Here is a 22,189-nt window from a genome sequence, read left to right on the forward strand (position 1 = left end):
AAGAAAGGGTTAAAGAAAACGCCTTCAATCTATCAATTTTAAAGTCTAAAATGACACTATATTAATACTACAAAAATAAATATGGAGCAAGATTCATGGAAACAGATTTTTTTAAAAACCAGTAGAAAGTTCCATAATTAAAATGTCAGATTTGTAAGTACTATAATCACAAGAATAAGAGAAAAATATACAAACTGAAAATGAACGTCACACATAGATGTAAATAAAAGCACTCTTTAGGTTGCCCATTAATCCACAAGTGGCATATTCATCTTATTTACAGTATTATACCCCCTGCCATGATATTCCATTACAGAGTCACGCTACAGACTCCATAGTTAACACTGTAGGAACCATTTCTTTTTAAACATGGTTTTCTCTCTATATTTCCCTTTTGGCTTGCTCCCACATTGAAACAAACAAACAAACCCAAAACTGTATAATTAAATTTCTTATGCTCTTAGATATTCCTAGAAAATGTGGATTAAATTAGAGAAGTGATGTTTGAGGTATAAAACATAAATTTATGTTCATTCTTCTAGAAATATTTTACTGTTCCTGTTTGTCATGGTCTTAGTGCTCCATGTTGAGCAAGTGCTTCTTACATACTTTTATGAGTCTGTGTGAAAAATTTATGCCACCCTTAACTGTCAAGCATTTCTGACCTTTCCATTACAGAATATCCAGGGAGTTAAAAAAAAAAAAAAAAAACAACTACACATACACACAAAATAGTAATATTGGTGTTTGTTTGCTTTGTTTTCATTTGCTTTAAAAAAACCTATTTCTTCTAATCACTCATCCCTGTCCCAAGCCTTTTCTCTGAGACAGAGGATTTCAAGGTCCAGCTAAATTCTCATAACCTCATCATGTCTTCACAATCACCAAACCATCTAGAAGCATGAATCAAAATATAAAAATATTTACTGAAGTGTAATCAGACAGACCTGAAGCTTTAAGAGACTTTTTTTTTTTTTTGAGATAGAGTCTTACTCTGTCACCCAGGCTGGAGTGCAGTAGCGCGATCTTGGCTCACTGCAACCTCCGCCTCCTGGGTTCAAGCAATTCTCCTGCCTCAGCCTCCTGAGTAGCTGGGCTTACAGGCGCCTGCCACCACACTCAGCTAATTTTTTTGTATTTTTAGTAGAAACGGGGTTTCAGCACACTGGCCAGGCTGGTCTTGAACTCCTGACCTCAGGTGTTCCTCCCATCTCAGCCTCCCAAAGTACTGGGATTACACGTGTGAGCCACATCAGGCCAAGGGACACATTTTTAATTGACAAAATTAATAACCAAGTTTAAGTGAGAAAAACAAATGTGTTGGTATGAAAGGACTGCCAATGCATGCTTATACTACAAATTGTGACACAGACAACAGGATAAGATCTGTATTCCAAAACAACTTCTAAAACAATTACTAAAGTAAGTCACCACCCTGAACCAGTTGTCTAACATTATCTCAGTCATTTTATATACAGAACAATGTAATATGGAGCCAAGAAGTCATCTTAGATCCTTGAAAGATCTGTATACTATGTTAATAAGGCAGGTGACTATTTAAGCTACATGGAATTACTGACTAGGTAACCCAGAAAAGAGAGAATTCTTTTTTTTTTTTTTTTTAGACAGAGTCTTGCTCCTTCACCTAGGCTGGAGTGCAGTGGCGCGATCTTGGCCCACTGCAACCTCTGCCTCCCAGGTTCAAGTGATTCTCCTCACCTCAGCCTCCTGAGTAGCTGGGACCACCAGTGCAGCCACCATGTCCAGCTAATTTTTGTATTTTTAGTAGAGACAGGGTTTCATCATGTTGGCCAGGCTGGTCTTGAACTCCTGACCTCAAGTGATCTGCCCACCTAGGCCTCCCAAAGTGCTGGGATTACAGGTGTGAGGCACCACACCCAGCCGAAAAGACATAGTACTAAGTTTTCTGAATACACTACTTCTCTCAGTTCAGCGTGAACAAGATATTTATACAAGCAGCAAGAGGTAGGAAGAGGAGAAAGACGAGAAAATAACATTTGCTAGATGTCAAAGTGCTATAGAAATCAAATGGAGAAAAGCTATAGGTGCTACACAATGCGATGGGGGAAGTATCCTGGTAGGAGAGGTGCAGAGGCCTCCAAATACTACCTGAAAGGCAATCTAGTGAGCAAGAACTCTGAAGTCAGATCTTAGTTCAAAACTTGACTCTATCATTTAAAGATGTGAAAATTTGGAAAAGGTTTAACTTATCTAAGCTTCTCGTTCCTCGTTTGTAAAGTGGGATCCTGTCCATCTCACCAGGTTCACATGAGAATCCAAATAAGTAACACATAGCTAGCACTATATAGTGCCTGAACACTGGGGCTCAATACATTTTAATGTATTCCCTCTCCTCCTCAAACTTCTTAGTATAAAACTGAAAAGGAAGGAAGGAAGGAAGAAGAAAGGAAGAAAGAGAGGGAGCGAGGGAGAAAGGGAAGGAGGGAGGGAGGGAGGAGGGAGGAAGGGAAGGAAAAGATCTTCCATCTTGAAGATACATGAAAAGAAAATGGACTTTTTCGATCTTTATATGGAAACACACCCTGAAAAAAAAATTGGGGTGGGAGAGAAAACTTAGAATTATGATAACCTTTATAATAGATACAACTGGTCCCATGCATAAGAACTTTAATTAAGGGTGTACTGGGTAAGTGCCAAAGGACTAATGAAAATTTCTCCAAGGTGAACTTAATTGGAATCAGTAGACTTTAAGGTGACTTGTTAACTTTAGCTCTACTAGGAAATTAAAAGGGAGTTTCCTGGCCATTCAGCCAGTTGGACATTTTTGGGATTACAGTATAAACAAAAAAAGATGCCTTCAAAAACAGGATATCTATTTTAATGCTAATCTTAAGAAACAAATATTTTAACAATGGGAACAAATACCAGCAGAAACACTAGTCAGATGAAACTTTCCTTCTAGGAAAAAGGAAAAAATACAATTTTATTTTCATAGAAACTTGGTATAGAGTAGAAGAGTCATTTAAATTCATAGCTCATTTCCCTCATAAGCTGAAGTCACGACGCAAGAATAAAATTTTATATGTATGGTTCCTGAGCTCATGGGTAGTAAAAGGTTCAAAAGGAAGGCTCAGGTTTCACAAGCTTTGTAAGCGATCTTTTTACACCATATGACTAAGAACATATTTATTCATGGAGAGCTTATGAACTTAGGCTTTTGAAACTGTCAAACGAGAGAGGAGAATATTTACACCCATAAAAAGCCACAAAAATCCATACAAGTATTAAGAATAAAAATCTCTCTTTCAGATTAAGGAATGCAGAAAAGGATCTGCAAAATAATAACAAGTGGACTTTAAATATTAATATGCACAGTAGCATCAGACTATTAAGGAGTTATCTGGGTTGCTTTTATTCTTGATTCTAGGAAAGAAAAAGAATTGTCTGGGGGGAGTCCTAGATACTATTTGGTATTACATCACTGATTCTAAAATATTGGTACATACAAGTCTAAATGAATGTTTTCAGGAAAAGCTCACTATCAGTCAAAATAAAACATGACAAAAAATCAGATTTCTGTTCCAACAGAATCCTAAGTTTTTTCAGGGAAGAGGGTAGGGAGATGGTACTAGGGGGAAGTGAGGTACTTTTGTACAATGAGTTTTACATAGAGGCATAATATTAGAGACTTAAGTTTCTGTAAATGCAGTATCTTAGCACTGAAAGCCTAGAGAGTTATACATATTATGATACATATAATCTACGTTAGTTATAAATATTGTGAAAAAAAGTCCTATGAGAAAAGATCACCTTATACCTAACCTAAATATTTCACACTAACTTTAGGCTCTTTCCTACCAATTCTGTACTCAGGTGGGTAGCTGGTAACCAGCTTTTGCCTATTAGTACTTCAAATAAATGCCTAATTATTAGTATCAAGAAAAAAATATTTTGTGTATCTTTGGAAGATATTTGAATTCATTTACATAGCCTATAACATATTACTTGCTTTTATAGTAAGTCACTAAGTCTAATATATAAAGACTAACACGCTGCAAATCATGATGGCCTCATATACTTTCCCAAAATTAAAGCCTTCCAAAAAGGTCTAGGAAACAGAAGCTGATTTGGTTCAGAAAATTTTGCTCATTTATGTCTTCTATAGCCTTATACCATTTGATTAACAAGGTTACAATTTTAGTATATCTGAGCTTTGAATGGATGAATCAGCCTTTAGTCTCAGTTAATGCCTAGATTTTCTCCCTCTTCCTCCTATAAACACCTCACTTGATTGATATTCAGTTCTCAATTACATAAATTGAAATAACACAGCCCAACACTGAGAAGTCAATAGCACAGGTAATAGAAAAACAAAACAGCAAATTTCTAATAAACAGAATCAGGAAAGGAATATAATTTAAATATGCCATAGCTGGCGGCCTGGATTTTGCTCCTCTTTTAAATAATCCAAAGTGACAGAAATGCTCCAAACCAGAAAACTCTCATGTTACTTGCAAGGAAAACTCTAAATTGGAGTGATGAAGAGAGAGGACGCTGACAAGGCAGAACTTTAAAAAATGTAATTCCTCTGGTTATCTGATTTTCAGAAAAATGACGCTTAAAACCCAGAGTACAATGCCAAAGAAAGTATGCTGGTAATCAAAATCAAATGACCCCTGATAGAATTATAGTCTATAGATTATTAATATATCAACCATATTTGTGGCATTACTTTGGAAAGTAGGCAGTATTTCTTGAGCCTGCAACCAGCTCTAGAATGGAAAGAAAATGCCTGTACACAGCAAGAAAAAAGTAACACAAAACACAGATTTTTTTTCTTTCCTTTTCAGAAACTGTGGCTGGCATTGTGCAGCTGTGGTGCTGCCTTCATCATTCCCTCTGTTTCCACTCTTGCTAATTAAAAGGTTGATCACAGAACACTGTTCTTCTCATTAATTTCAGTGTTCCGATTGGGTAGGATCCCTGCTTATCCCACCTGATCTTTTCACACTGTTGAAGTTAATGTGACAGGAGTCCAAAGATGGATTACCTGCTGCCATATTGCCCATCGCCTCCAATCAGGAGCTATCTGTGTAAACTGATTGTTCTAATTTGCTCTCATTATTTTTACAATATCAGGAGAAAATAACGCACACAGCTCACTGTCAAAGCCATGAAAATCAGCCATTAGTTAAACCCAGACACTGAATGGCTTTATTAGAGGCACTGCAGTTTATTGATGTAGCTCCAGTCAAAGAAGGCTGCATTTGCTTCAGTAGAAGGAAATGTTTAAGACTGCAAGTAAGTATTTATTGTGGTAATACCCACAGCAACAGGATATTTTGAAAAATCCTGTTCTTCATATAGTTGGTTTTGACACAAATTATATAGCAATGAAGAAATGGGTTGGCATAAGAAAGTAGGTAACACTGAATAAACATTGAGTAGCATGAAAATCTATTAACTCAAATCCATAAGCACGCTTCACCTCCTATACCTTATATAATAAGAAACCCTATTCTGTGACTACAAATGCTAATCAATTGATAAGGGTGATTTTATTTTGCCCCATATAACAACAAACATTTTTTCCAAAACAGAAATTTTATTACTTAGGAATCAAAATTATTTCTATAATGATCACACAAGTATAAATTTAAATGATACTATGTTCTTACAAAATGTAATGTTTCAATAAGATTGATTACTAATCCTAGTATCATAGATATTCACAATATATTTCAGAATGAGAAAATAAGCAGTGCAGCTAAGCAAACAAGCTGAGATTTAAACCCTTCAGTAAGTGACAGTTTCTTAAAGCAGAAGTCAGAACACCACAGAAAGGTCTGATATTCAGTGAGATAGTATCTTTAAAAGATTTGTCCTGGTCATAAAGAATATACATTTTCATGTTGTAAAGAAAATGCTAACTCCAGAAGCAAACAGATTTAAACTCAGCATTTCTAGGCTTGTCTTGAGTATGAACATCTTCTAAAAATGTTAGCTAAATGCTGCCTGAACAGCATTTTAGGGGGCTGGAGATGAAGACATAAATAATAGAAACCGATGCCTTTTAAATAAAGGAATTTAACGAATTCACACACTCTTTTCCCCACCTCCCCTCTTTAGTATTAGAAGGAAACATGGCTTCCTCCTGTTTTCTTTCTACACTAAGATTCCTAGGTAATGTGAAGGCAAGAGTATGCCCTTCTTGCTGTTCCCCTTTTAATGGCCACTTTTTTTTTTTTTTTTTCCCTGAGAAACGTGTGCCACGCTTTTCTCCTTAAAATTCCTGCACTAAAAGACTGCACCATACTGCACTCCGCAAAACGTGCTGATGGCGCCAATTACAAGCCCCCAGCCGAATGCTCCAGCCCCCACCATTCGGGCAGATTTATGCGGACTCTTGCCGACGTTATTACAAGTCAGAGTTTATTGGGAAATTGTTACATTATGCGGAGTGTCTAACAAATTGCTTATGCTGCTATAATTGGATTACAACAGCCGCTTGCTCCCACCGGTAAGATTAGGCAAGTAGGACTCCTGCCGATCTCTGAGCGTTAGCAGTAATTTTATTTGCCTTGCCTCTCTCTTTCCTAACAACATGCCTCTCTCCCTGCCAGCTGTCTGCTGAAAAGGCACAGGCTTGTTCCTTGGCCCTAACAATGCAATTACAGCCCCGCAGATCGCACTGTTTGTGCATTAAGTACAGAGCCAAAACGAGGCGAATTGATCGTTTGACTTTTGGAGAAGCCATGTGATCTCTCTGTGCCGGTGATCCGACATGCATCAGCAGGCAATACTGCAGTCAATTCTTGATGAAGAACTTTCTTCTTTCATCCCTCTTTCCCCCAACCTCTCCCTTTTCAGTGAGGAAGACACTGACTGGGCTCATTTCATGCTAATCTAGATCAATCCACAAAGACAAGCTTGAGCTTATTAGCTCCCTGGCTAGATAGAAATATGAATAGGTTCTAGCATCTTGAAGTGCCTCAGTCAGATATATCAGTGGTTCCCAACGGCTGAATTGCTGCTATTTAAAAAAAAAAAAAAAAAAAAAAAAAAAAAAAAAAAAAAAAGGTTCATAGAGTTCACTGAAGAAATTTACAGAAACACGGCAGTTCAAAAGAACTACAGAAAGTTTTAGATTTGTAAAATAAAACTGCCTTGGAATGGCTTTGTTATAAGCCGTCTATATTCTGTCTATATTCAAGGGCCATCCAGAATCAGCACTAAAACCTGGGTCCTGCCTTTCTCTGCAGATCTGCTCTGCTGGAAGATGCTGGTGGCCAACGTGTATAATCAATGCGGCTGGACTTCAGGCTTAAAAACAGCCAGTCTGATGAAGTTTTAAACACATTTTGTTGACAACTTTCAGTTTCTTGTTTCTTTTTCTTGTATGTTTAACAATGAGTGCCGAGAGCAAGAAGACTGCACAAGCAATTACTCTTATTTTAAGGCATAATTCATAAAGCTTCTGGGCTGGGGTCTGGACTTTTTAAAATCTCTTTTTGGTTGAAAATGGTTTAAATTTTACCAACTTTAACACAGAGCAACATTCCTGTTTACACTTTCCTCAACCAATGGCATATGCTACTTAGGGTTCCTGAAGCTGATTACACAACAAATGTGCAGTCAATCTGCTGATCCGTTTTGGTGCCCCATGTCTGTGTTTTTCTTAAATGGCATGCACATCTAGAAGAAAATGTATTCTTGCATCCTTAATGTGACAAACACACAAACTCTTGTCTATAAGAGGGGTCCTGGCTTCTCTTATTAATGTAAAGTGAACTTGGAAAAGTCATTTAACTGTGTATATCTCTGTAACCCAATTAACACATTAAGCTCATATGAATATTAAGATTTTCAAAAAGAATATTACATCTGAAGTTCATTCCTGTCTTTCTGAAAGAGCAATAAGCCCAATGTGTAACACGTTATACTCCAAGTTTTTCCAACCACATCGGCCTCAATGACATGGTTATATCTTAGTATGTTCTCCGTAAAGCTAATGTTTAGACCTGACAGAGGTGCCTGTATGAAGAACGGACCATATGACACACTACTTGTGGAACAGTATCTTAAAGAAGCCTGTTAACATGTAGTTTAAAACTCAAAAGAAACTCTGAACAGCTGAAATGCCTTATAAATAGCACAGACCCAGAGGAAGCGCAAACGTCTGCATTGTGAATTGTAGATCTTAATTACCGACAATGGCTGGTACAGCAAGTAGCACAGAAAAAAAGTGAAACAGTTGCACTGTTCATGGTTGGCAATAATTCTTCAGGAAAATATTTACTATCAATCAGTTATGAGAAAAGGGACTCTGTGCTCGTAAAACAGCACGTTGCTTCTCATACCAGGACCATTTTGCTTCAGCATAATCTGAATTTAAACAGCTTGTTTCCTGCGGATATAATTTTGGAAATAAATAAAACAAGTCTTCTATCAAAATCTGGAGTGAGTGGAAAGGAACATCACATTTTTCTGTCTCAGTCAGTTTCAAACAGATTATTAGTCTCAAATAAAAAAACAGTGACAATAACCAATAACAACTAAAATACAGAACATCCACAAAGGGCTACTGAAGGGGTTTATTTCCCAAACATAAAGAGGAAAAACTTCTCTTATCTGGGCCAGGAATCTCGATAGATGTATTCAAATAATTCAATTTTAACTGCATGTATTTGTGTATCTGTGGGTGTGGATAAGGGTAAATTAGGAAAAAAACCTAAGACCAAAATGTGCAGTAATAGTTTAATAAAGCCAATAGCAAGATAACATAAAAAAGTAATGCTTTTCAGCCTTCCAGTTAGTTTTCTTTACCAATTGAAAAAAATCATGGGCCGGGCGCGGTGGCTCACGCTTGTAATCCCAGCACTTTGGGAGGCCGAGGCGGGTGGATCATGAGGTCAGGAGATCGAGACCACGGTGAAACCCCGTCTCTACTAAAAATACAAAAAAAAATTGGCCGGGCGTGGTGGCAGGCGCCTGTAGTCCCAGCTACTCGGAGAGGCTGAGGCAGGAGAATGGCGTGAACCCGGGAGGTGGAGCTTGCAGTGAGCCGACATTGCGCCACTGCACTCCAGCCTGGGCGAGAGAGCAAGATTCCGTCTCAAAAAAAAAAAAAAAAAAAAAAAAAATCATGAAGGTTGACAAGTAATAAGCACAATATGATTATGGATTTTAAAGACTAAGTTGACAGTTAATAATGACTGTCCACTTAAAGCTACAATAAACACAGAGCTCATCATGCTCCAAACACAAATCTCATGAAAGACGGGGCCATAACCAGGAGAAAGAATTCTGAAAAAAAATAAAAAGGTATCTCAATGCCGTCAAATATTACTTGGATTAAGTTATAGTGATAAAATAGACCCTCCTTCATTTTTAGTTTTTTTTTTGAGACTGAGTCTCGCTCTGTCACCAAGGCTGGAGTGCTGTGGCACGATCTCGGCTCATTGCAACCTCTGCCTCCCGGGTTCAAGCGATTCTCCTGCCTCAGCCTCCTGAGTAGCTGGGATTATAGGCGTGTGCCACCACGCCCAGCTAATTTTTATACTTTTAGTAGAGACAGGGTTTCACCATGTTGGTCGGGCTGGTCTCGAACTCCTGACCTTGTGATCCACCCGTCTTGGACTCCCAAAGTACTGGGATTACAGGCGTGAGCCACCGCACCCGGCCATTTTTAGTTTTAAATTTTTTCTTAGGCCTGTTTCTTCAAGTTAAAGACTAACAAGATTATTGCCAACTTAGGGTGGTTGTAATTTGTTTTACAGCTTTGTTGTCTTGTATTCTACAAAGGACTAATTGGTACCCTTCGTATAGAGCTATCGTAAGACTATGATATTTCTGGCAAAGAGTTACAATCAAGGTATTATAGGGGTCCAAACATAATACCATTGCTGCTTTTAGGGAAATAAATGGTATTAATGTCTTCTCTAAAACTTACATGAACCATACTCAATAATAAGGTTTTGGACTATAATTAGTATCTCTAGCCAAGCCAAAGTCACTCTTTGAACTAAAGAACAAAAATGGTTGATACCGCTGTATTATAGTTGTTCTCACATGGAAATGATTACAGATTCAGGCCACAATGGAGTACAATCTGAATCAACAACAGACACTTGTACCAAGTTGAGAAAACACTGCAGCCATATCATTGCAGCAGATGAAACTATTCAGTTAAGGGCTAAAGGTGAAGAACAGGAAATAGAGACAAGCTTGCAGACCAACACAAATAATGACAAGTCATTTCATTCAGAGGTCAAGCAATAAATGAGGCCAACAGAAACAGTTGGCCGGGCGTGGCGGCTCACGCCTGTAATCCCAGCGCTTTGGGAGGCTGAGGCAGGCGGATCACGAGGTCAGGAGATCAAGACCATCCTGGCTAACGCGGTGAAACCCTGTCTCTGCTAAAAATACAAAAAATCAGCCGGGCGTGGTGGCGGGTGCCTGTAGTCCCAGCTACTCGGGAGGCTGAGGCAGGAAAATGGCGCGAACCCAGGAGGCAGAGCTTGCAGTGAGCTGAGATCGTGCCACTGCACTCCAGCCTGGGCGACAAAGCAAGACTCCATCTCAAAAAAAAGAAAAGAAAAGAAACAGGGATCATGAGACACACAAAACACATGTAAATAAAAAAGAAAAAACTTGGCTAGGCGCAGTGGCTCACACCTGTAATCCCAGCACTTTGGGAGGCCGAGGCAGGGAGATTACTTGAGGTCAGAAGCTTGAGACCAGCCTGGCCAACATGGCGAAACCCTGTCTCTACTAAAAAATAAAAAAATTAGCTGGGTGTGGTGACACACTTCTGTAATCCCAGCCACTCAGGAGGCTGAGGCAGGAAAATGGCTTGAACCCAGGAGGTGGAGGTTGTAGTGAGCCAATATGGCACCACTGCACTCCAGCCTGGGCGACAGAGTGAGACTCCATCTCACAAAAAAAAGGAAAACCTTTTTCAGTATTCTCATGCTATGGGTACCTCACTGGAGACTGTTGCAAGAAAGAAAATTTTTCAGCTATGTGTTTTTATTTGACATTGACCAACTGATTATTTGGCTCAAATCTGAAGCAATGAACCAGAAGACAGGATGTGGGCCAATAAAAGGAACCAGTGATTTAACTGGGTTCCAATAGGAAATGACAGACATCATTATTAAATTAGATTATTTAAGAAGACGATGAAAGGATATAGGTGTCCGAATAATGTTAAAATAAGCAACAATGCAATGAGAAGGTCACCACCTGGGAGCAAGTGAAACACGCTGATGAGCAGCAATGAGCAAACTTACTTGCTCACTCAAGACCCAAAAGCATGGAAGAAATTACATAATTGTGCTAGATGGCAGAAGATTTTTAACCATGTACCAATAAAGCAGAGGGTGGGAGAAAAAAACAATAAAAAAAAAACTCCACATCATATAGACACACACCAACCTATTTAGATTAGAGATCCTGGCTTACAAAGTATGGAGAAAACAAAAGGAACAGATGCTCACTTGGCCAGCTCTCAATGCAACTCATTAAAATCGTCACCCTGTCCTTGGATTGGTGCTCATGGTAAAATTTTACCTTATTTAGCCAGAAGTCGCCCACTTGTGATGAAACTAAGAGCAGCATGGCCAAAAAAAAAAAAAAAAAAAAAAAAAAAAAAGAAAGAAAGGAAGAAAGAATATTTTTAAAGGCCCAAATAACTGTGTATCCCTGTTTCCACGCACAAAAGCAGGATATAAAGTAGACTTGGGCTGGGTGCAGTGGCTCACGCTTGTAATCCCAACTCTTTGGCAGGCCTAGTGGGGAGGATCACTCGAGGCCAGGAGTTCGAGACCAGCCTAAGCAATACAGCGACACCTCATCTCTACAAAACAACTCTAAAAAACCAAAAACCAAAAATTAGCTGGGTGTAGTGGCATGCACCTGTGTCTTTAGCTACTCGGGAAGCTGAGGCAGGAAGATCAGGGCTTGAGCCCAGGAGGTAAAGGCTGCATTGAGCTAGGATTGTGCCATTGTACTCTACCCTGGGCGACAGAGCAAGACCCTGTCTCTAAAAATAAAATAAAACAAAACAAAATAAAATAGGGTCAATTAGCACTTGTTAGTTGTAACTAAATGACTGAAAAAATAAATATGTAATTTATAATAATTACATTTTGTAACAAAATATTAACACATTTGAATTTAAGAGACATTTAACTGATGAACTCTACATTTTTAAACTGTAATTTTAAATAAATTCTGATATTTCTTACATGTATGATTTCGATGGTTATATTTTGTGTTATATATTTCCAGTTGACAGAGTAGTCCCAGAGACTACTGCATGTTTTAAGGAAAAATAAACAAAAACTCTGCTTTTGCTATGGTCTGAACGTTTGTGTTTTCCAAAATTCATGAAGGCAGACCCCTTGTAAATGGGATTAGTACCCTTAAAAAAAAGAGACCTCAGATATCTAGCTAGTCTTTTCTATCATGTGAGGATGCAGTGAGAAGGCACCATCTATGAGGCAGAGAGCAAGCCCTCACCAGACACTGAATCTGCTAGTGCTCTCATATTGGACTTCTCAGCCCCTATAAGAAAAAAATTAGTTTTGTTCATAAGCCACCCAGCTTACAGTATTTTTGTTATGGCAGCCCACATGGACTAAGACAACTGTCATTAGATTTTTGTAGCAAAGGATAGCAATGACATGACACCAGTCCTGGCTCTAATAATGACAGTAAGGAACTGAGGGCCTGAGTCTATAATAAAATAGGTTAAACTAAAATAGTTCAAGTTGGGAATGTTGTAACAGTAGCAAATCTATGAATAGATATAAAGGCAATATTTTTGCAGATAATTCAAGTAAAAGAAACGAAGCCTATACTTAATGGTACTTATTCCTAAAATGTCTGACACTGAATTTATGTCAAAATTCCTCAGTAATTACAGATATTTGGAAAACCTGAGTTATGACAGACATAAAAAGCATCAGATCTCTAATATTTAAGATTAATTTTACATCTAGGCTATAGAGATGACATATATACATGAAAAAGAGGTAGCCCATAGACATGACTAAACATACTTGTCCATGTGGATCAAGATCATCAAAAGCAGTATTTCTAACATTAGCCACTCAATAAATAATAATAGTGATACAATAATTGGGTTGTCTATAGCATATTTCACAGTCCTTGCAATGATGTGATGTACTCTATACATAACTGCATTTAAAAACCATAAACTTATCAAAACAATTGTACATTATCTTATACAAATCCTAATGATATGTGATAATCTACAACTAGTGTCAAGAAACAAATGTGAATCAGTCTAAAGAGTGACCAGAATTCATAAGCAAAAGATTCTGTTGCAATTAAGAGGTGGAGAATCTAACTTGCAATCTGTTCTAGATAAAATGATGCCTGTTTGTTTATTTTTTTCTTAAATATATAATCCTGTAATAATCCTTAAGCAATACTGAGTAAAGATGCCTACAGATACGGCACTGTTGTGGCGTGGTATAATATACAGTATGAGCAATATTACTTACTTTGGCCACACAATTCTCAGTCTTCATAGTAGTGCTTGCTAAACATACTGTTTCTTGGTTTAAGCAGAGTCTGGCACAGCTGTTGTACGTCTGTAAAGAGAATTTGTTGGAAACAGGTTTTTAAAATATTGAAATACTGCCATATACTGTTTTCAAATTCTGCTCTATTTCTCAAGTCAAAACACAAATAGATTTTATCTATAAATTAAGACTTATGGGAACTGAGAGGTAAGTTAGAAAAGGAGGAGGGCAAAGATAGAGGCTACAAAAGCCACGGATGTGCCTATGAACAAGTATGTAAGCAGCAGTGGCTTCACTGTATTAATGATTAATGGAAGGTGAGAGTACTGATCACGTAGCATTTTAAAATGCAAATTTGAAGAGCTTAGTTCTGTTTAAAACAGCAGTTACCGTTCTGAGAAAAGATTTATTTTTGTTGTTTTTCCTTCTAAACTTTCAAAACCATCAAGATCTGAAAGTAGTTAGAGGGCGTGTTTATTTATTTTTTTTTCCCCCCAGATGGAGTCTTGCTCTGTCGCCCAGGCTGGGGTGCAGTGGCGTGATCTCGGCTCACTGAAACCTCCGCCTCCGGGGTTCAAGCGATTCTCCTGCCTCAGCCTCCCACAGAGGACATGTTTCTGTCTCTCTTTTTTTGAGATAGGGTCTTACTCTGCCACCCCAGCTGGAAGTACAGCGGTGAGATCTTGGCTCTCTGCAATCTACGCCTCTGGGACTCAAGTGATCCTCCGAAGTAGGTGGGGGACTATAGGGACACGCTCCCCCACCCAGCTATTTTTTTGTATTTTTTGTAGAGATGGGGTTTTGCCATGTTGCCTAAGCTGGTCTTGAACTCCTGAGCTCAAGTGATCCTCCTGCCTCAGCCTTCTAATGTGCTGGGATTACAGGGACGAGCCATTGTGCTCAGCTGACATGTTTCTTATTCAGAACAATAAATGAAAAAATTTTAAGCTATCCAGAAAAAAAAATTATTTTAAAACCAATCATGAAATATTTTTATAAAAGAATCTCAGTACAAGCTTTGACTTTTGCTTTAAAAAGAAAAAATAAATAAACCAAAATTGAAAGAACATTGAAAAAAGATAAACCAACATTTACCTAATCTTTTTTTTTTTTTTTTTGAGATGGAGTCTTGCTCTGTTGCCCAGGCTGGAGTGCAGTGGCACAATCTCGGCTCACTACAACCTCCGCCTCCCAGGTTCAAGCGATTCTCCCGCCTGAGTCGCCCGAGTAGCTGGGCTTACAGGCGCCTGCCACCACGCCCAGCTAATTTCTTGTATTTTTAGTAGAGATGGGGTTTCATCATGTTGGCCAGGTTGGTCTTGAACTACTGACCTCTCTCAGCCTCCCAAAGTGCTGGGATTACAGGCATGAGCAGCCTCACTGGGCCTATCTAGACCTTAGAAGTTATCCCTTAAGTACATCTGGTAATGTTGAGGAGATAAAATAGAAAAATCATGCCAGGTGTGGTGGCTCACACCTGTAATTCTAACACTTTGGGAAGCCGAGGTGGGAAGATCGCCTGAGCTCAAGAGTTTGAGGCCACCCTGGGCAACATGGTGAAACCCTGTCTCTACTAAAATACAAAAAATTAGCCGGGCATGGCGGTGGGTGCCTGTAGTTCCAGCTACTCAGGAGGCTGAGGCACGAGAATCGCTTGAGCCCAGGAGATGGAGGTTGTAGTGAGTCGAGATCACGCCACTGCACTCCAGCCTGGGCAACAGAGCAAGACATTGTCTCCAAATAAAAAAGAAAGAAAAAAATCATAGGAAATGGATTTTAAAAATTGGTGGTAGCTGGGCACAGTGGCTCATGCCTGTGATCCCAGCACTTTGGGAGGCCGAGGCAGGGGAATCACTTGAGCCTAGGAGTTTGAGATCAGCCTGGGCAGCACAGCGAGGCCCTGTCTCTACCAAAAACAAAACAAAACATTGGTAATATTATAGTTATACTTTATGAAAAGCAAATTTATTAATTACTGGACAATATATTAATAGAAATGTTTCCTTTTAGTCTTAAGTTTTTACTAATGGTATAAATCATGTTTATCAAACTTTAGTGTGCATCAGAATCATCTGGAAGGAGGGCTTGTTAAAACACAGATCACAGTGGGGCCCAGTGGCTAACACCTGTAATCCCAGCACTTTGGGAGGCGAAGGCAGGAGGATCACTTGAGATCAGAAGTTTGAGACCAGCCTGGCGAACATGGTGAAATCCCATCTCTACTAAAAATGCAGAAAAAGAAAATAAAAAAATAAAAAAAATTAGCCAGGCGTGGTGGCGCGTGCCTGTAATCCCAGCTACTCAGGAGGCTGAGGCAGAAGAATCGCTTGAACCTGGGAGGCAGAGGCTGCAGTAAGCCTAGATTGCGCCACTGCACTCCAGTGTGGGTGACAGAACAAGACTCTGTCTCAAAACAAAACAAACACAGATTGCTAGGTTCCATCCCCAGAGCTTCTGAACATTTGCATTTTTAACAAGGCCCCAGTTGACGTTAGTGCTGCTGATCCAGGAACACTCTTCGAGAACCATTGCTATAAATATTTGTGTTGGATTTAAGAAGAAAAATCTGAACACACTCAAAACCTACAGTAAGAAAGAATTAAATTTTTTAACATTTCGAGATAATTTTAGATTTATAGAACAAGTACAAAAATAGTAAAGGTCAAGCACAGTGGCTCATGCCTATAATCCCAGCACTTTGGGAGGTAGAGGCAGGAGGGTTACTTGAAACCAGGAGTTCCATACAAGCCCACATTTCTATTAAAAAAAAAAAATTAACTGGGCGTGGCAGCACAGGCCTGCAGTCCTGGCTACTCAGGAGGACTGACTGAGCCCGGGAGTTGAAGACTGCAGGGAGCTATGATTATGCCACTGCACTCCAGCCTGGGCAACAAATCAAGACACCATCTCTTTAAAAAAAGAAAGAAAGAAAAAGTAAAGATTTCCTATATACTTGTTACCCAGCTTCTCCATATGTTAATGTCTTACATAATCACAGAACATTTATCAAAACTAAGAAATTAACTTGGTACTATACAAAGTACAGAACTCACTCAGGTTTCACCAGTTTTTCCTTTTTCCTTTTTCTGTTCAGCATCTAATCTAGGATCCCACATGGCATTTATTTGTCATGTCTCTTTGGGCTCCTCTTATTTTCAACAATCCCTCAGTCTTTCGTTGTCTTTCGTGACTGACACTGCTAAACAGCACTGATCAGTTAATCTACAGACTGTGCCTCAATTTGGGTTTGTCTGATGTTTTCTCATGATCGGATTGAGGTTATTTTGGGGAAAGACACTTTAGAGGTGATGTGCCCTTCTCACTGCATCAAATCAGAAGGTATGTTGGTATTTCTGGTGATGTTAGCCATATATATATATATGGCAAAATACTTGGAGACTATGCAAATACTCTGTTTCTACTTGAATCTCAGCTTGCTAATTTTAGCATCCACTGGGTGCTAATCATGCCTACGGTAATTTTTACTGTGTATTCTAATAGTGAATTTATTATTTTTGTCTTTCCTTCCACACTTATTAACTGGAATTCTTCTGTAAGGAAAAGCTGTGATTTCACCCCTCATTTATTTATTTACTCATTTGTTTATTTCTATCAGCATGAACATATATTTTAAAGAATCTGATTTTGGTCAACTATCATTCTTTGGAAAGAAAATAGATAAAATTTAAGAAAAAATGGGGAAAATAGTAGAGATATATAACTCCCCATCGATATTATAAAGTCAATTTTGTTTTTGTTTTTGTTTTTGTTTTTTGAGACGGAGTCTCACTCTGTCTCCCAGGCTGGAGTGCAGTGGCGCAATCTCGGCTCACTGTAACCTGCACCTCCCAGGTTCAAGTGATTCTCCTGCCTCAGCCTACCAAGTAGCTGGGATTACAGACATGTGCCACCACGCCTGGCTAATTTTTGTATTTTTAGTAGACACAAGGTTTTACCATGTTGGCCAGGCTGGTCTTGAACTCCTGACCTTAATTGATCAGCCTGCCTTGGCCTCCCAAAGTGCTGGGATTGCAGGCATGAGCCACCACGCCCAGCTGTTTTTCTTCTAAACAGGCTAAACCTTAAAAAATTTACCAACTTGTTTTATTCTTATAATTTAAGTAAAAATTATTTCAAAATATATATGAAAAAATAGAGCATTAGAAATTAGTGTACAGATTTAAATATTGGTGCATGTAAATTCTGGGCTCTAGATTTGTTATTTCTTTTACGTTGTCTAATTCCACAAACATTTACTATTCATACACACACACCATAAATATTTTTAAAATAAAATTCACTATGTTTTAAATATAAATTTATGAAGTAATCAGTATTTGCTGAATAAAATATAACTTGACTCAAAGAGTTCTGCTTCCAGTAATGGCAGAAATGTTTGTATCAGATTAACCCTCCTGCAGATAGGAAAAACATTTTAAAGCTATGTAAAGGCACTGGAGATTGACTTAAAACAGGCAGAAAATGGGGAAGGAGTGGCCTGATCTTGAAAGAAGAGAACCACACTGGGTGAGATGTGTGTTTATGTGCTTTTCCCCTGAAGGCACTCACGAGTCCACTTGGTGCAGGGTGACTAGAATTCAATCTGAAAGCCACAGTCTATTGGCTTGAGATATCAAGTGATAAGAGTTCAAAATTGCCATAGTGGCTGGCAATAGAGAACAGAAATCCCAGAAAGGAAAGAGAACCACAGGGGAAGGAAGAAGACTGAAAAATTACATATAAATTCCCCTCAAATATATGGCTAACCCCCAAACTACATACATGAAGGGGAGATTCCAAGGATTTCAATGGAGAGCAACAGCTGGAGGGTTGAAAGGCCTGTGCAGATATTCCAGCTGCTGCTCATGAGGGGAGAAAGAGTTTAGAGTTTGACTTCTATCAAGTTAGAGGGACTTAATAACATCTTAGGCTTTCCATTGAAAATTCAAAGAGACCATGAGGTTAGATTGAAGAGTATGTCTTAGGACTAAGGGCAAAACCAAAATACACCTGACCTTAACAAATACAAAACCAAGCCTCCACAAGGTCATAGTGATCAGCCAGTAATTTAATTAGAGGAAGAAAAAATGAATTCACAGTTTCTGCAATGTACCATTTATAATGTTGGTTATATGATCAAAAATTACTAAAAATGAGAAAAAGGAGATAAATGGGATCCATTGTCAAGAGAATAATGAACCAAAAACCAACCCTGAGAAGACCTAGTTGTAGAAATTAGCACATATTAAAGCTCTAAAGAAGCTATAATAGATATATTCAAACTTGAACATAGCAATAAAAGATATGATCACAATGAATAAACAGATGAAAAATTCTACCAGAAAATGAAAAACCAAAAATAAACTAAACAGAAATTCTAGAACTGAAAAGTGCATTATCTGAAATGAAAAGTTCAGGCTGGGCATGGTGGCTCACGCCTGTAATCCCAGCACTTTGGGAAGCAAGGCAGGAGGATAGCTTGAGCCCAGGAGTTCAGGACCAGCCTGGGCAATGTAGTGAGATCCTGTCTCTACAAAAAATAGAAAAAACTGGCCAGGCCCAGTGACTTACACCTAGCACTTTGGAGGCCGAGGCGGGCGGATCACCTGAGGTCAGGAGTTTGAGACAAGCCTGGCAAACATGGTGAAATCCCATCTCTACCAAAAATACAAAAATTAGCTGGGCACGGTGGCACGTGCCTGTAATCCCAGCTACTTGGGAGGCAGAGGGAGGAGAATCGCTGGAACCCAGGAGGTGGAGGCTGCAGTAAGCTGAGATTGCACCACTGTACTCCAGCCTTGGCAACAGATTGAGATTGTCTCAAAAAAAAAAAAAAAAAAAAAGAAAAAGAAAAAAGAAAAATTAGTTGGGCGTGGTAGTGCACACCTGTAGTCCCAGCTACTCAGGAGGCTGGGGTGGGCGGTTGCTTGAGCCCAGAAGGTCAAGGCTGCAGTAAGCCATGTTCATGCCACTGCACTTTAGCCTGAGCAACAGAGTGAGACCCTGTCTCAAAAAACTCAAAAAATTTACTGGAGAGGCTTAAAAAGCAGACTGGAAGTGACAGAAGAAAAGGTCAATGAAGACAGATAAATTGAAAAAAAAAAAGACAGATAAACTGAAATCATATAAACTGAAGAACAGAGAGAAAAGAAAAGAAAAGAAAAAGATCGGTCTTAGTCACTGTGTGGGACAATTCTGGGTTATCTAGAATATATGCGTGGCTGGAGTCCAAGGAAGGGAGAAGAGAACGGTATAGCAAAGAAGTTATAAAAATAGTGATCAAATACTTCCCCAAATTTTGTGAAAACTAGTGGCTTTCTGATTTAAGATCAGCAAACCCCAGTCATGTTAAAAATACAAAGAAAACAACATATAGGCCCATCACAGTCAGAACTGATGAAAACGAATGACAAAGATAAAACCTTGAATGCAGCCAAGGAAAAAGGGGATGTTATGTATCTAGGAGTAACGATATAAATAATGTCAGGCTTTTCATAAAAAATGAAGGCTAGAAGACAAGGGAATAATATTTTTATTTCACTGCAACCTCCGCCTCCCGGGTTCAAGCAATTCTCCCGCCTCAGCCTCCTGAGTAGCTGGGACTATAGGTGTGCGCCACCATGCCCAGATAATTTTTGTATTTTTAGTAGAGACAGGGTTTCACCATATTGCCAGGCTGGTCTCAAACTCCTGACCTCAGGTGATCCACCCAACCTTGGCCTCCCAAAGTGCTGGGATTATAGGCATGAACCACCACGCCCAGCTGGGAACAATATTTTTAAAGTGCTGAAAAGAAAAAAATCTTAAACCAGGTTTCCTATGTTAGGAAAGGGGTGGGGTGGCTCATGCCTATAATCCCAACATTTTGGGAAGCCAATGCAGGAGGATTGCTTGAGCTCTGGAGTTCAAGACCAGCCTGGACAACATAGGGAGAGACCCCATCTCTACCAAAAACAAGAAAGAAAGAAGAGAGAGAAGAGAAGAGAAGAGAGGAAAAGAAAAGAAAAAGGAAGGAAGGAAGGAAGGAAGGAAGGAAGGAAGGAAGGAAGGAAGGAAGGAAGGAAAACAAAATATGGAAAGAAAGAAATCTAGAATAAACCCTGTGGGGTTGAATTAGAATTGGAGTTATCAATGTGAACTAATAGTTTTCAAAGTATATAAATATAGATGTAAAAGAAAAGTCAGTGTTTGAATCTTGGTTTCTAAATACCATTCTGCACTGAAGGGAATCATACATTCATGGAAATATGGTTGACTCCAGGACTGACCAGGGAAACTATAAGATGGAAATACTCAAAGAATGATGAAGATATGTCAAAGGGGGCATGGAAGCCTGCCTAAAGAGGATTTCAGTAGCCCAATATGAAACAATCACAATATTAAAATAAAAGATATTAACATATTATAATCTGTTGAATAAACAGGAAACATTTCTTCAAAAACACAAATTACCAAAATTGACACATGAAACAGAAAATCTGAACAGCTCTATACCTCTAAAAGAAATTCAAATTGCTCTAAAAAATCTTGCCACATAAATTTAAATAATAAGTTTAAAAAATCTTTCACAAAGAAAACTACAGGCCCAAGTGGTTTCACTTGTGAATTCTATGAAATCTGAAGGAAGAAACACCACCAGGATTATACACAAGTGCTTTTAGAAAACAGAGGAGGATGGGAGGAAGATTTCCCAATTCATTTTATGAGACCAGCATAACCCTGATACCAAAACCTGGCAAACACTTAAAAAACTACAAACCAGTACCTCACATGAAACAGACACAAAAATTCTTAACAAAAATCAAGGTAATTTGTCGTATTAACAGAATAAAGGGGGCAAAATCCTATATGATATATCTCAGATGAAAAAAAAAAGGTAGCTATCTATCTGCCTGTCTATTTTTGGAGATAGTTTCTCATTCTGTTGCCCAGGCTGGAGTGCAGTGGTGTGATCATAACTCACTGTAGCCTCCAATTCAGTGGGCTCCAGTGATCCTCCCACTTCGGCCTCCCAAAGTGTTGGGATTACAGGCGTGAGCCACCACACCCAGCCCCTCAGACTTCTTTTTAATAGAAAGTGCTAGGTTGATTCTAAAATTTATATAGAAATGTGAACTATCTGGAATAACAAAAAATAAAACAACAAATCTAGAGAACTCACACTACCTGATTTCATGGCCCATTATATAAAACAACAATAATCAAGACACTATGGTATTTGGTGCAAGGATAGACACCTATCATTTTTCTTGTCCTCCTTGTCTACAGGGACATAAAATAGGGATAGGTCAGTGCCTTAGCCACTGTCACCCACTGCTCTGGGTCCAGCAGCAACGTTTTCTTCAGGAGGTTCGAGAATATAACTCTTATATAACTAAATGGTTTGGACAAATGAATTCATGTAATTCAATGGGGGAAAAGAAAGTCTTTTCAACAATGGTGCTGAAACAACTGAATGAAATTATGGCAAAAATAAGGAAGCCCAAACTCTACTTCATGGCACGTATAAGAATTAATTTGAGATGGATCATAGAATTAAGTATAAATACTAAACTTATAAACCTCCCAGAAGAAAACTTAGAAGAATATCTTTACAATCATGGGGTAGACAAAGAAGATTTCTTAGGTAGGACCAAAGGAAGTATCCCATC

At 38.7% G+C, this 22,189-nt stretch overlaps 1 protein-coding gene across 4 annotated transcripts in view; it reads right to left on the reverse strand.

The window, feature by feature from the left end:
* BTRC (beta-transducin repeat containing E3 ubiquitin protein ligase) overlaps positions 1-22,189 on the reverse strand; it is a 208,873-nt gene that overhangs the window by 69,671 nt on the left and 117,013 nt on the right. For all 4 annotated transcript variants that reach the window (XM_030808198.1, XM_030808200.1, XM_003255366.3 and 1 more), the window contains one exon: positions 13,518-13,607. In XM_030808198.1, coding sequence (XP_030664058.1) covers positions 13,518-13,607 — 90 coding nt within the window. The remainder of the gene's footprint in view (positions 1-13,517; positions 13,608-22,189) is intronic.

The sequence above is a fragment of the Nomascus leucogenys genome, chromosome 3, assembly GCF_006542625.1.
Source record: "Nomascus leucogenys isolate Asia chromosome 3, Asia_NLE_v1, whole genome shotgun sequence".
NCBI classification, from domain to species: domain Eukaryota; kingdom Metazoa; phylum Chordata; class Mammalia; order Primates; family Hylobatidae; genus Nomascus; species Nomascus leucogenys.